The sequence below is a fragment of the Ixodes scapularis genome, unplaced genomic scaffold (genome assembly GCF_016920785.2).
Source record: "Ixodes scapularis isolate PalLabHiFi unplaced genomic scaffold, ASM1692078v2 PGA_scaffold4__175_contigs__length_147842914, whole genome shotgun sequence".
NCBI classification, from domain to species: domain Eukaryota; kingdom Metazoa; phylum Arthropoda; class Arachnida; order Ixodida; family Ixodidae; genus Ixodes; species Ixodes scapularis.
Window position 1 is genome coordinate 119,741,523 of NW_024609879.1, and position 14,643 is coordinate 119,756,165.

At 49.6% G+C, this 14,643-nt stretch overlaps 1 protein-coding gene across 1 annotated transcript in view; it reads left to right on the forward strand.

Annotated features, from left to right (window-relative positions):
* Positions 1-10,586, forward strand: part of LOC8041436 (delta-like protein C) — a 30,338-nt gene extending 19,752 nt beyond the window's left edge. Inside the window, exons 5-8 of the mRNA XM_040209521.3 lie at positions 4,986-5,046; positions 5,489-6,027; positions 6,670-7,693; positions 8,425-10,586. Of these exons, the coding sequence (XP_040065455.1) occupies positions 4,986-5,046; positions 5,489-6,027; positions 6,670-7,693; positions 8,425-8,557 (1,757 nt within the window). The 3' untranslated portion in view covers positions 8,558-10,586. The remainder of the gene's footprint in view (positions 1-4,985; positions 5,047-5,488; positions 6,028-6,669; positions 7,694-8,424) is intronic.
* The last annotated feature ends 4,057 nt before the right edge of the window (positions 10,587-14,643 follow it).

The following is a 14,643-nucleotide window of genomic DNA, read 5'->3' on the forward strand; positions in this document are numbered from 1 at the left end:
TACGTGATGTTGTGAGTTGTAGGTCCAAGCTTTTGTATGCTGTTTGTGTGTTTGTATCTGAAGGAAGCCAACGAACGAGTCTGTATTCACAATTCGCGGCTGTTTTTCCAAGCTTAATTTGTTTTGAAAACATTTTCTTCCCTCGGCGTTGTCTCTGTAACACTGCGACGGACGCTGCTTCCAGGAACCTACACGATCAACGTTTGAGGGACTTCTTCCACCCCTCCTTTTTTTCCCCCTTTTGAGATTATGTTTTCCGACCTTCCAAAAAAGCCTGATTAGAAGAAAACTGTGACACCACGGTCTTTTTTCAATATTTAGTTCGTTCTTTTGCTCGCTTGGGTGGCGAAGGAATCGCCTAAAATTGTTTTATTACGTCCAGAAGCTCGGCGTCGCGAGATAAGCAATGCTAATTTCCGACCAAAAAAAGAAAGTCGTTTGCGGAATTTGTGTAGCTCTTTGGTGGTCGGAATACGCGTTTTTATTCGTTGTCTTTTCTTTCGTTTTTGAATGTGTTTTTTTTTTTTTTTTCGTTTCTGTTGTTTGGGCATTCCTGCGGTGCCTTCGTCGTGAAAGACGAGAGGGAAAGTTTACGAAATAAGAACACTCACGTTAACAAACAGTCGAAAGTGGAAAAAAAAAAAAAAAAAAAAAAAAAACGGACGGACGAACGAACGATAAAAAGAGGGCGACACCGTATATCCCTAAAGCCGTGGCCGGCAATGCTCGGAATTTTCGTTCGAGAGGCGAAAAGTAGTGTTATAGGAACTCACTAACTTTTCTCTCATTCGATTACTATGTTGTAATTTTTTTGTTGCTGTTGTTGTATTCCACTTTCGTTGCTGGGGTTCGTCGTGAGCGTCCGAGAGAGAAAGAGATGGGAGGTATCGGGCGCGGAGTGCTTCCGCCGACAGGTAGCCCGAGTTTGGAAGGAGGGAGGGACATTCTCTCCTCCTTTCCACACCTGCATTTTCCAATTTGCTCGAGGGGGTGCGCACCTGCGGTAGCTCTCGGCCTTCTCCGCTGGGATGGAGCGAGCCCATCTTCTTTTGCGGATGTCTATTTTGCTTGGTGGTGCGCAGGTATGCCTTCCTGTTAAAAAGTTGTAATGAGCAGCGCGCGTTTTCCCCCTCTCCCTCGCCTGTTCATTCTTCCTTTTGTGGCCGATACACCCTGATGGGGGGACTCTCGCAGCCAAGTTGACCCCTTCTCCTTCCGCCGCCATTTTTTTTCCTCCCTTACTCGATTCATTTCTTTTCTCACCCGCTTTGCCTCGTTTCTCTCTCTCTCTTTTTTTTTTTTTTAACAACATTTTAAATCTCGGGTTATTTCGGACCGTGGAAAGCGGGCGCCGTGTGTGCGCTCGCTTTTTTTGGGGGGCAACAGCGGCAGCGCGTTCTCGTTATGTACTATAGGTAGTTTTAAACCTATAATTACGAGCTTTTTTTGCCGGTTTGATTTTTTTTTTGTGCGTGTGTTTCGTTTGCGAACCTTCCCACACCGTGTGTGTGTGTGTGTGTATGTGCGGGCGCATACACACACGTACCGGTGTGCCCGTGCAGTCCTTTTTGCACGGTAGTCCTTCTTCGGGAAGGTAATCCACCGCCGCCGCCTTTCTGCCGTCCCGCACGCCCCCTCGCGGTGTCGAAGGGAGTTACATGCGGGTTCGGTAGCGATCCCCTTCTTCCCTCTCTCCCTCCCGCGGAACTTGCCTACTGTCTACTCCAGCGTGATCTCGTATGTGCGCCATCATGGCGGCCGCGCTCAGCATGCTTGGCGGCTTCCCGCTGACGCCGCTGAGGGCTTAGGACTCCGTAATAGCCCTACTTTGCGTTCACGGCACAAAAAGCTACCCTCGCGCTATTTGTCATTTCCATTGCGCGCGAAAATTACCGGTCCCCGACCTTGCGCATGCTGCCGCTGCGCGTCTGACGGGGACCGGGCAGATAATAACCTTTACGAATTCTCGTGACAAAGACGAGAATGCGCGTGGTTAATGGCTCGGATGCTCGCCCCATTGTCCGTTTCCTTGTACACCTTGGCGGCGCCCGTCGCCGCCCCCCCACCCGGAGAGAAATGCAGAGCCACTGGGGTGTGGACGCATGCGTGCGGTTCCGATGTTCCGCAGAAGAGGGCTGCTGCGTACGCTCGGGGATGTTTTGCACAGCCCAGTGTTGAAAACTGTGGCAGCGTGCAGGAGGCGGCTTTTGAGATGGTTTATAGGTGGCGCTGTTCACACTGATGGAAGTGTCACACGGATTACAACTCGTGCTTAGTGGCGATGTGACACTCTTTGCCCTTCTCTATTAAAATCAGAATGTAAGCGGAGATTAGTTGATCGTTGGATGTAGTTTTGGCGAGGTGGCGGAAGCTGCCGACCGATTAAAACGGTTCAGCCGTATCCATTCATCCATCGAAGTGTGACCTTTTTTTTTACTGGAAACCGTGACGTGAGGCCTCCATTTCTGCTCTGAGCCTCTGTTCAAACATCGGCCATCTTTCGTCTTTTGCTCCGAGGAACGTTAGGAACATTAAAAGTTTACCGACTATGTTTGGAGCCGTAGTTTTTTGGTGGCTCCTATTCATCCGCTTATTTTTTCCGAAATCATGGTTCCACCACTTCTTGAATGAAAACGCTCCGTGATCGTGCGAGCGCTCGTGGTATGCTTAAACAGCCTGTACCTAAACACCTCAAACCTGCAATGAATGATCAAAAGCAACACAGGGAAAAAACCAAAACAAAAACACCTTCTATCGCTAGTTTGTGGCAAAGTTGTCGCTCTCTTTGCTCGCTTTCGAAATAAACGACGACGCCGGGTAGCTTCTGATCGCATATACCGCGTGAACGTCTAGCGCACCGCGTTGGGATGCAGATCTTTCTTCGCGGGGTTACGTAATTTTTAAACGTTGTGTGACCTTAAAAGGCGCATGACCGGTGGGTTGTTGCGCGATCACTTAACCGCTTCTTACCGCACCGCGTTAGAGCACGTGAGTGCGGTACGAATCGCCAGCCCACTTTTTGGCGGAGCGGTGGCGCGCTCGGCTGCCAGACTGAACAATGCTGCAATTTGACTAAGCGCCCGCTCGGTGGTGTTCGTACATATACCGCCAAGGTTGCTCTTTTTCTACTCACGAGTTAGGTATAACCCGCATCGCTCGCTGGTGGTAGTGGGTAGACATCAAGGCAGCCTGCTTTGAGGTCTACCCAATATCCTTCCAATCAGAGCCAATCAAAGCTCGCCGTTCTGACGTCACCACCACGCCTCCAAAAGAAGCAGACCAACTTTTGCTCCGGATTAGTTGGGATGGATTTTGGAGCTCTTTCCGCGGGCTTGTTTCTAGCGAGCGTTCCTTCGCTGCTCTTGTTCGTTCGTTGGTTTGTTCCTCCGATTGTCCGTCTCTTCCAGCTTCCTGTGTTTGTTTGTGCTTCGCGCGTTGTCGTTGACAGAGCGTGTTAAGTTTAGCGCCGGCCCGAAATAATTATACGAAAAGAGGGTCGGAAGGCGCTTTTTGGTGTGGGAGCGGTGACGCTCAAAGGGAAACTTAAGGGGGACGGATCGTTAGCGTTTCCGCGAAGGGCACCACTCGGGGCAGGCGCTCTCCCTTCCTCCTCATTCTTTCTCTCCTCTGTCCAACGTTGCCAGCTTCGCGGTGAACTTCGGTGAAGCTGTTTTTGAGCCTGCGCCGCCCCAAACTTTTTGCTTCGCCATCAGGGGGTCGCGATTGTCTGTTGGTTAGTCGGCACGGATTCCGGGAATGCCCGATTTTGTTTTGTGTGTGTTTCGTCTGTTTTTGTTTTTTGTGTTCTTTGCGATGGCATCGGTGCTGTTTGTTAGTTCGACACTCGATCACTAAACGGTACTGCTTTAGTGGCAAAACCCGACAAAAGCTTTTTTTTTTCTTCTTTTTTTCAGTAGGTAGGTTACAAGAATACTGGCAGCGCCATGGAAACAAGTAACAAGCAGACAATCTGTGACGCTTCAGTATTCTCGCTTTTTATTGATTTTATATTTTTCCAAGGAGGGGAAAGGGGGTCTAGATAAGTTTGCGAGGACTTTAGGGGGGGGGGGGGGAGAAAAAATAACTATATTTGACTTTAGCTTTGGTAGGTGGCTCGGGTGACTTTTACTAAATGGGGACAGGACCTTTCTGTCTTTCTTTTTTTTCCCTATTTGTTAATTTAGTGCCGTTAGGCGTTAGCTTTTCGTTTTCTTTTTTTTTTATTTTGCGGATAGAGTTTAGCTATTGTTTTTGTTTTCCTTGGAGGTGCGCGCTCGTCATGGGAAGTTTATGTCCGCGTGTGGGTGACGCGCCGCCGGAGATTTACGATGTTTCTCTTTCTTTTCCACTGCTGCCGGCATTACGCTGGCTGCTTTTTTTTTTATGTTTGGAAGTTTGTCGGGTGTATTAAGAGCGGTATGCCGCGGTAGTTCGAAAAAATGGCTTCCTGCTCTGGAGAGCAATTTGCGTTCGTTTGCTGCTACGCACTCCTTTCCTCGTCTATAAGTTCTGAGAAGCTGGGCTGTGTCTTTGACCGGTCCAAGTTGTCAGTTTATCCTTTTTTCTTCCTTTTTTTTATTTGTTTTTAGCATATTTTTAAGTGACTTGATTAGAAAGTGGGCTTCTGTGTGGCTGCCCTCTCGCGTTGACAGCCTTGGCACGGCTGAACCAGGCTTCCTTTGTTTCTGGCACTGGCATAAAGAACATCGATTTCTCAGACTGGACTGTTAGTTTCGTGTCCTTACTTATGACGTTAAACTCGAAGGCTTGCGCCCGGAGCAGTATCACTATACAGCAGATGGTGTTGTAATGTGCCTGTCCTGTTTCCTTTTTTTTACCTTTAATGTTGTGGGTAGGTTATTTATGGCTTTTTGGAAGGACCCGTGACAGCGAAACTATTTTCTGTAATGTCTTTCTGGAGGGTCTGGTTGACATTTAAGTTTTCACAGTCAACGGTCTAAATTTTTTTTTTTCTTCTTTTGCAGCCATTTGCCTCCCCGGTTGCAAAGAACCCCAGGGCGACTGTGACCAGCCCAACGAGTGCAAGTGAGTCCTCAATTTTTTCCTTGCCCTCCCAAACTGTAATATTATATTCCGGAGGTGGTTATGGTTAGGGTACGGAGATGGTTACTGGCAATAAATCCTGGGGTCATGCGTATGGGGGTGTCTATTGTCTCCAGCCTCTGACCCGCCATTTTTTTGCTCGGGGAAGTATGAACTCATCGGCAGGGGGAGTAAAAGTTAAAATTCTTAGATATAAAAAAAAGGAGAAAATATATTAATAAACAAAGTCCATTCTCTGCTTCTGTCAAGTGGGGACATCCTCTGTGGCACTGACTCGAAAATTGGTACAGAAGTGCGAGTGCAATAGAAGAAGCGAAAGTTGTCTTTGCTCTCCAAATGTACCTGGTCACGCGAATTGGTCGTCGCTACTCGTGCAAGCCGGCGAGTTGAGGGAGGGGGACTGACCCCCCCTGCCCCCCCTTAGGTGCCGCATCGGCTGGGAAGGCCCGCTGTGCGACCGGTGCACCCGGTACCCGGGCTGCCTGCACGGCAGCTGCCAGCAGCCCTGGCAGTGCAACTGCGACGAGGGCTGGGGGGGCCTCTTCTGCAACCAAGACCTGAACTTCTGCACCAACCATCGTCCCTGCCAGCACGGCGGCACGTGCACCAACACGGGCCAGGGCTCGTACACGTGCGCCTGCCCGCCGGGCTTCACCGGCAAGGACTGCGAGGTGGCGCAGGACCCGTGCCGCGCGTCGCCCTGCCGCAACGGCGGCGTCTGCGAGAACGGCGACGGCTCGTATCGGTGCCGGTGTCCGCCGGGGCTGACGGGGCGCCACTGCGAGACGGCCGAGAGCGCGTGCGCGGCGGGGCCCTGCGAGGCCGGCGGCACCTGCCTGGAGGACCCGAGGAGCGCGCTGGACGGGGTCGCGCCCGGGTTCCGCTGCCTGTGCACCGACGCCTTTACCGGGGATCGCTGCCAGATCCAGCGGGAGCCCTGCGAGCCTTCTCCGTGCGCCAACGGTGAGTGCCACCCCGGAAACTTGTGCTTTTGTGGACGTAATTATGTTAATTGTAGCGTGCCCTGTCCATTGTTGCGTGTATATTTTAACCAGTACCTTCTTTGTAATGGCCCTCGAGAGAGGGCTCCCAGTATTTGGAAATAAAATAAGGCAAAGTAAATGCCAGAGCCAAAGGGGAGGAAACTAAAATGAGCAATGCATTTCTTTTTGTTTTTGAAGAAAATATGCTTTTTTTTTAATAAATGATACAGGAGGAAATTTTAGAATTGTTGAGATAAACTAAAGTCTTGGTATTCTAAAAAAAATAAATAAAGACGTAAACAGTAAACTGTTCGATTCTATCCGTGACAGTATGACTCGGTAAGCAGGCTAGCCGCACTAGATGCAGGTGTGAATAAAGACAGCTTCGGACGTGGGCATTTGAGTGGGACCAGCTGTGTTCCGACTGCTTGTGACTGCTCATGACAAGGGGCGCACCACGACAGCCGAGGTCTGCACAACTCGTAATAGAACACCGGGAGTTGTAACCGAGCCGGTCACACGTGGTGCAAATGTCCGAAGCAGCCAGGGTGGATACCCTTGTCGTCCGAATAGAGAACTCGACGAACTTGGCGACTAAAAAGTAAATTGCTCTTGGGCGCAGGCGGCACTTGCACCCCCCTGCCGGACGACAGCCGGGAGGGCTTCCGGTGCACGTGCCGGCCGGGCTTCGCCGGGCCCCGCTGCGAGGTGGACGTGGACGACTGCGCGTCCCGACCGTGCGCCAACGGCGGCACGTGCGTGGACGGCGCCGACAGCTACCGTTGCCTCTGCGTCCCGGGCTTTGTGGGGCCTCGGTGCCGCACCGACGTGGACGATTGCCTCACCCTGCCCTGCTCCAACGGCGGACGCTGCGTCGACCTGGTCAACGACTTCGCCTGCCGCTGCCCGCCCGGGTTCTCCGGCAAGGACTGTTCGGTCAGCCTGGACGAGTGCGACTCGTCACCCTGCCTCAATGGTGGCACCTGCGTCGACGGCGTCGGGCGCTTCGCCTGCCGCTGCCTCCGCGGCTTCTCCGGATCCCGCTGCGAGTACGGCCCCGGCAGCGCGGCGGAGGCGCCGCCGCGGCCGGTCGCCGGCTCTTCGGCCAGGCACGGTCCCTTCGTGGCGACGGAACGAGTTGGGAACGTGGTCGGCCAGGACAACGAGGACAGGCTGACCGGAGCCCACGTGGCGCTCATCGCGGCCTTCTCCGTTGCCGTCCCCGTCGCCGTGCTCGCCGCGGCGCTGGCGATCGTGTGCTTCCGGCGCCGCCGGCGCTGGAGGGAGCAGCGCGACGCCGACGCAGTTCTGCGCCAGAACGAGCACAACGCAACGCACCACTCGATGAACAACAAGCTGGGCGGCGGACAGGTGGTGGTGAACGAGCTGGAGAAGCCGCTGCAGAAGAAGCAGGCCAACCGGGTCGACGACGGCAAGGGCGGGAAGGGCGGCGTGGCAGTGTCTTCCGCGCCACCCAACAACAAGGTTCTCAACGTGGAGTGCGCGTCTGCGAGGAGCAGTAAACTCTTTGACGCCGGGGAGGGCGGCGTGTACGCGAGCACGCGGACTTTGAATCGGTTGCACGTTGCTGCCGGCGGGGAGGGCTCCTCGGCTGCCGGCACTCCAGCGATGTCTCCTTCCAAAAGGTGAGTGTCATGTGCTGGCAACAGCGAATACTCTCACGGGGGTGGGGAAGGAGTATGCGCGCTTTAGGAGTAAGCAGTAGGCTCTGATCCCAGCCGAGCCAGTGCGGCTGGGACCCGCTACGCTTGTAATGTATATAAAGTCTAAATACACGAGATTGGCAACTCGATGCACTTTATTCATCTGACTCTGACGGTTTCGCTATTTATATTTCTTCAGTTCAGCGGTCGAAACCAAAAAGAGCAGATTTCTCGTTTGCTGAATGTAGGACTTCGTCGAGCTGAAGGGGATGGGAAGCAATCTTTGGCGAGCCCCTTTGTGTAAGTTGCTGTTCGACTAACATATTGTGGCTACAAACAAGCTCGGTCTCTCGGCAAATTGCGCAGATTCGCTCTTCAGCAGTGTTCTCCTGGTGTCACTTAGATGATATCGTAGACACAATGAGCTAAAGCAGTCCTTCGTGCTTCTTTCGCATACCTGCCAGGTTTTGAAAGAGTTGTGGTTCGAACTAGGAAGGGTATGCAAAGTCGAGGTCCTGTACTTTGGACTGTTGTACAAATTGAGAGAGAATAGATCTCTAGGGGCCTGCAGACGCAGAAAAAGGGCGGACCCGACGAGACGTAGAAAAGTAAAGCGAGAGCACCGTCGTCTTTCACGCTCCTAATTTCGAAGAGCAACCTTCGCCTCGGGAATGCAGGGTTCTTACAGCGACCTTTTCTCTCCCTTCCGTCAGCTGTGATCTTCCCACCAATGAGGACGACTCCACGTCAGAATCCAAGGAGCACCACTCGCAGACCGGCAGTTCGGTCGTCTACGTCATCGAAGAACACTACAAGGACGACAGCTTGCTCGCCACGGAGGTGTGACGTGCGTCGTGCGAACCCGAACAATCTGCACGCGCGTACGGACGCTCAACCCTCTCCAAAAGAAGATGAAGAAGAGGGGAGAAAAAAACGTTGTTAGTCACTGCGTTCTTCGCCACAAGAAGTGAGTGAGCGCGTCGGGAACACTGGACGGCTGTGCGCGTCCTTCCTCCACTGACCGCCCGCCTGCAAGCCTGCCATCTCGCTGCACCAATGATGTGTTTGTTGCTGTCAGACAGACGCACACGTGCACGCAGACACCAACTCATGGATCCAAAGAGCTCTTGTTTTTATTCAGGTTTTTTTTTTACTTTATGACTGGGTTAGTCGTTTATTTTTGTTTTGTTTTTAAACTATACTCTCTTTTTTTTTTTTTCCTGCGTTCCATCGTTGTCATATGCATTATTTCTCTGCCGTCCTAATTTATTTGTGAAGCACGTGGGAGAATGAAGCCATTTTCCTTTGATTGTTTTTTTTTTTTTTGGTTTTTAAGTTGGCTTTGTGCAGACCGAAAGAGAGTTTTTTTTTTTTTTTTCTTGTTTGTATGAGGCATCTGTTTTCTCCAGTACCTGTACTGTTTCCTGTGTGTTCTTTTTTCTTTTCATACGTGAATTTGTTTTGTTGAATGTTAGTTGGTTGTTTGGTGCTGTCGAAACATTTTTTGCGCATTTCGAGTTTTCCAAATGAACGCATGAAGGAGCAGGTGAAGATTACCCAAAATGATATGAATTGTGTCTGGGACTGTGCACCGTACAGCAGATACAAAACAAATTTTGAATCAAGAAAAGCAGTATTAAGTTTACAAACAATTAAAGATGTTTGAGATAAAAAGGAAAAAGTACTTTTGTCTGCAGCACTTAGGTATGCATATGAAATGTGAGTACATTGGTATAATTGAAAACTTTCTTCGTACAAAAATGCTCTCATGAATTTATGTTAGTCAGTTTTTCCAGTAGATATGTACGCAAGTCAAACTTTATGATCACCATTCTGTCTGAATGGTGACCTCAAGCAGCGGAAAATTTAGTAATGCTTGCTTTCTTGTAAGAGTGCATCTGGCGTGATAGCATCTAATATTAGCATAACACCAGAGATGATTCTGTACAGCGTTTAAAAATTTGGGGCTCCTAGCATTATGTCTCTAATAGACCATCCAAACAATTAGATTCAACTTAATTAGGTCAATGACCCTCAAAAATTTCAGAACTTCCAATCTCATCTGATGACATATAATGACTTAGTGAATTACTTGTTTCCATTCAGTTTGTATTGGCTAATCTGTCTTACCTTGTCCAATCATCCCACTTTATTCTTGTCGGTACTTTGTAAGAATTCGTCTTGCCCCATCCCATACTTGGAGATTGCAGATGTCTGTTATGAATGGTATTTTTTTTTTCTCTCCTTATTTTTGGACTTTAGAACCCTGGAAACCAAGATGAAAAAGAAAACTGCCATTAACTACTGTGTCTCACCTTTACCGTACTGCAGTACCTGTATTTCCATACAGATGGCGCACAATTCTTGTCTTAGTCACATTTCCCTTTGGCAGCTATGGTTTCCAAGGTTAGCTGGCGACCAGCCAAGCTTTAGCGGTGCAAGCCAATCGAAACGGCATCTACTATGCAGTTATCCGGTAGTCTCCTTTAATAAATGGGGAAACTGTAGTTTCAAAAGCTGGAAAGCTGCAGAAGAGAAAAAGACAATTTTAATAGAGCAACGTTGTTGGATGCACCTTGAAATTTGATGGAGAAAAGTGCCATTTGAAAAGTATAATTCTCATTACATCCTGCAGTGCTTTTCGAATTTGCCAACCTTTATTGTTTCATCCTTTTCTCTTTTTTTTTGTGCATCCAGGGTTTCTTTGGAAGGGATATATCGGTGGTGTACATACCAGTCTATACGAAGAGTATTATTATAATTATTATTATTATTACTATTATTATTATTGCTTAATATTATATTGTCATCATCGTTCCCAGCCTAGGACAAGAGAAAGACAATGTGATTTTATTTTGACGATTATTTTTTTTTTACCCTTCTCCCCAAACTGGAAGAAAGAGTCCAGTCTTGAAGTCGGAGAATATTTCCTTTTCCTGCTATAATTTATTAAAACTCGTTTGTGCTTTTTTTTTTTTTTTAATCTTTCTGTTGTTTCATCTGCATCTTGCCTCTCCACGGTTCTTCGTTGTCTGTGTTCAGCGTGTGGTTTTTAAAAACTGGAAACAAAGAAAAACGCACATGCGCAATTGAGCCGAGCTTTCCTATTTTTTTTGTTTATTCTCTTCTTTTCTCCCAACTTGTTTTGTTTGCTGGAACGTATTGTTTCTGAAGCAAATAGAAGATGTCTTTTGGGGCGGCTGCAACTCTGTCACAATGCTGCTGCCTTTTTGTCGAGTCATGCTACGGTTTTAAATATGCGAACGAGGATGGTGTTAACGAGTCTTTCGCTGCTTCGAGTGGTATGCGTGTGTGGTATTTTTTTTTTTTTTTCTTCTCTCTCTTTCATTTGCGTCTGTACAGTCTGATTATTATTATTATTTAAAATCCCCCTTTTTTAAAAGAAGGAGCAAAACGCTGTGTACATATGTATATTTACGGAGTACCTTAGGAGAAGTGACTTTGTACATACGTTGCAAGGGGAGGAGAGCAGAAAGCATTCAATAAATGCAGAGTCGATTATTTTTGCACTGGAAAAAAAACAACAACACAGAAGTCCCGTCTCCTTGCTTTTTGTTTCTTGATGGAGCCTTCCCGAAATCTCTCTTCTGAGCTGTACCGAAGTGCAGTGTCGTCTAAAGCCGCGACTCACACCACGAATACATCGTACATGAGACAGTCTGCGGAGACTGAGACGCGTTTCTTCCATCGGTCGTACAAAAACACTGCAGACAGGTTCGAAGCAGACGCGTGCTTGGAGCAGATATGCGTCGAACAAACTTGTGACGTCAGAACGACGGCAAGCTCTGATTGGAAGGATAGTGGGCAGACCTCAAGACATCTAGCAATGAGGTCTATCCCCACTATCCTTCCAGTCGGGACGAATCAGGACTCGGCGTCTTTATGACGTCGCCGCAACCCTTGCGCGAGAAGCGGACGAATTCATCGGTGTGCTGTGGTTGCCGGCGGCGCCCTGCCGTATTTGCGGCGACCAGCCGTATTTGCGGCGACCTGCCGTAGTTGCGGCGACCTGCCGTATTTGTGGCGACCTGCCGTATTTGCGGCGACCTGCCGTTTTTGCGGCGACCTGCCGTATTTGCGGCGACGCTTCGCCGTCTTTGGCTCGAGGGCATATGTGGCCACTGTGCACAGCACCTTGGCAGCACTCCGATTGTCGGTAGAATGGAACCGGCGCTTTAGTGCGGTCCAAGTCGCGACGGCATCTGGTGGCAGCTGGACAAAGTGCATGCACGCGGTTCGCAGCTCCGTTGGTTTCGTTCTGACTCGGGCAGAAACTGAGGGAGATTAGGAGACGTGTGAGGACGCCGATCTCTGGTTGGAAGGATTAGGGGGTAGACCTAAAGCCAGCGCTGCCTTTGTCTCCACTGCACTCGTCCAACCAGTTGGAAGGCCGGCGTTCGCGTTCGAACGCCTTCGACGAGTGCAGTCGAGACAAAGCAGCAGCTATGCGGAGAACAAGTCGTCTGCTTTTTGCGCAGCACTTGCGGCGACGTCAGTACGACGCCGACCTTTAATTGACTTTGATTGAGAGGATAGGGGGTAGACATCAACGCTAGATGCCTTGAGGTCTATCCAGTATCTCATTTTTTAATCACCCAATAAGATCTCCGCGTTCGGACATCATCGCAACCCCTGCGCAGAAGCAGACGAACTTGCGCTAGCTTCCCGTCGTGCCTACATGTTTCCGCTGTTTAGGGTGGCGACAACGTTTGTGATACCTGTTGCCGACAAACCATCGTTGCCTATCTCATTACCATGGCAACCTCCGCTGTTTTCGTCGACCATTTTGTCACACCCGCCGGTCGTGCGCTCGGACTACGCCGCTAATCCTCGTTAGGGCTAGGGAGCGCCCACCGCTCTCGTCTCGACGGCGAGGTTTCGGCGTTCAATGCCGGTCTGTTGCGCTCTATTTTGTCGCGGGAACTCGCGTTTCGATAAAAGCAACGCACACTTCCTGCTCGCAACTTCAAAATATGAAACACCCGAATAAAGTGAGAGACAGCCACAACCACCGCCATCCCGCTGAGCCTCCGACTCCTCTTATGAACGGAAACGGAAGTGGCCTCACAGTGTTGCCGGTGTGTCGAAACTACAGAAACTCAACGTTGTTTACGTTTAGCGAAATATGAAGTGGGAAAAAATGGCGGTGGGAGGGGATCTGAGAAAGGGTAGCAAGACGTTGGCGCCACGCTAAAGCGGAGCGGAAACATGTAGGCACCCTAGTCTACCCCCAATTCCAACCGGAGATCGGCGTTCTCATGTTCCCTCACGTCTGCTCTCGCAGTTTTTGTCAGCATACGGCGATCTACATCGATAAAATGTAGTGAATTAGACTACTTCAGCAAAATTATCAGTGATCGGACGGATTGGTCGATTAATCTGCCGCGTTTAAAAATACATCTTGCGATAAAGTATCAGTATTTTCGAGCTACTGCTATTTAAAACGAATAAAATAAATTAATAAATTAAATTGTCCACCTGGTAGGTGACATTTAAGTATACCGTTTATTTAGAACGCTGCCGGTTGGGGCTTCAAGAAGAAACGGCGCTAGCAAACATCCTGTAACGCCCTTTAGTAACCGGATGTTATGTAACTCACGAAATATATTGGTTCGTGTCCGAGAGAGCCATTCATAAACGCCATAGACTAGGCTCGTTTTCACCTCCAAAACCTAGTGAAAAAAAAGTGTGGTTCCTTGGCAAAGCAATACTACTTTTCCCTTTATGTGGAGAATTAAGATGCATGTATGTGCATTTTAGATTAGATATATGTTATCAAGACGTACACGTTTCAAACGGCAAAAGCATCGCTTTTTCCTCCGATAACCAAAACTTGTAAGCACTACTTCGCGCAACGCATAAACAATGTGCAAAACTTTTTTTTCTTTATTTTTTTGGGGGTGACAACGAGTACAATCCCCTTTCTTTTTTAGTTTCCTTATTCTCGAAAAAGTACCGGATTAGCCCAGATCGGAGCCCGACATCAAACGTTAAGTTTTTTGACGCTATGCACTGCCTCCCTCTTTATCACTATTATCAGTTCCTAAGAAAGGCAAAACGATTTTGAAATCGCGACAACCGACCCTCTCAAGAATGAGGTCCCTCGATACGTACGCCTTCTCTTACTATAGTAGCGACCGTCAACCAGCACGCATGACGAAGCACATTTCGGAGGAAAAGCCTTCAGCCGTTCATTCTGCTGCCCGTCGCCGCGCTACTTTATTGAAATGCCTAATGTGTATCGACCAACGCAATGTTTATAAGCAAGCCCGCGTTTGTCCACAGCCGCAGCCCTAAGCTGGACACTCGGCGAGGAAGTCGGCAAGAAATCCGGAGGCTCTGATTGGCCGGCGCCAAAGTCAAGTGCGGCGTTGGCCAATCACGGCCGCCAGATTTCTTGCCCACTTTTTCGCCAAGTGTCCAGATAGGAAGAGCCCCAGGTGTGGGCAGAAAGCAAAGTCGAGAGCAGAGAGGCATCTGCGCATGCGCAATGCCGAAAAAGCAGTGTGACATCTCGCTGCTGGTGTGTGTAGATCGTCTGATAGTCGAGCACTGCTGAGAAGTACCCACGGAATAGCAGCCAAACAAGGCGTTTTCCATCCACGGTGGCCAGACTAGCTCGCCAAGCGAACGGAATAAGAGGAAACAGAAACTGGAGGTCGGTTATGGTGGCGCCCATGCACAGCTGCCTGTATATAGCGCTTTTGGGTCTGCTTCGACGGCGTGTTGTCACGTGACACTGCAACGTCGAGTGCAACCGTAACGCTGCACGTGGCAGCATGGCCCCAGGTGGCGCTGACGTCATGGTTCCCGCGGCGTGGCCCTATGTCATCCCCACTCGATGCAACGTCACTTGGCGACATCGTGACGTTACAGCGTCACGTCGCGTGCTTTCCCGACACCGTGCCCAC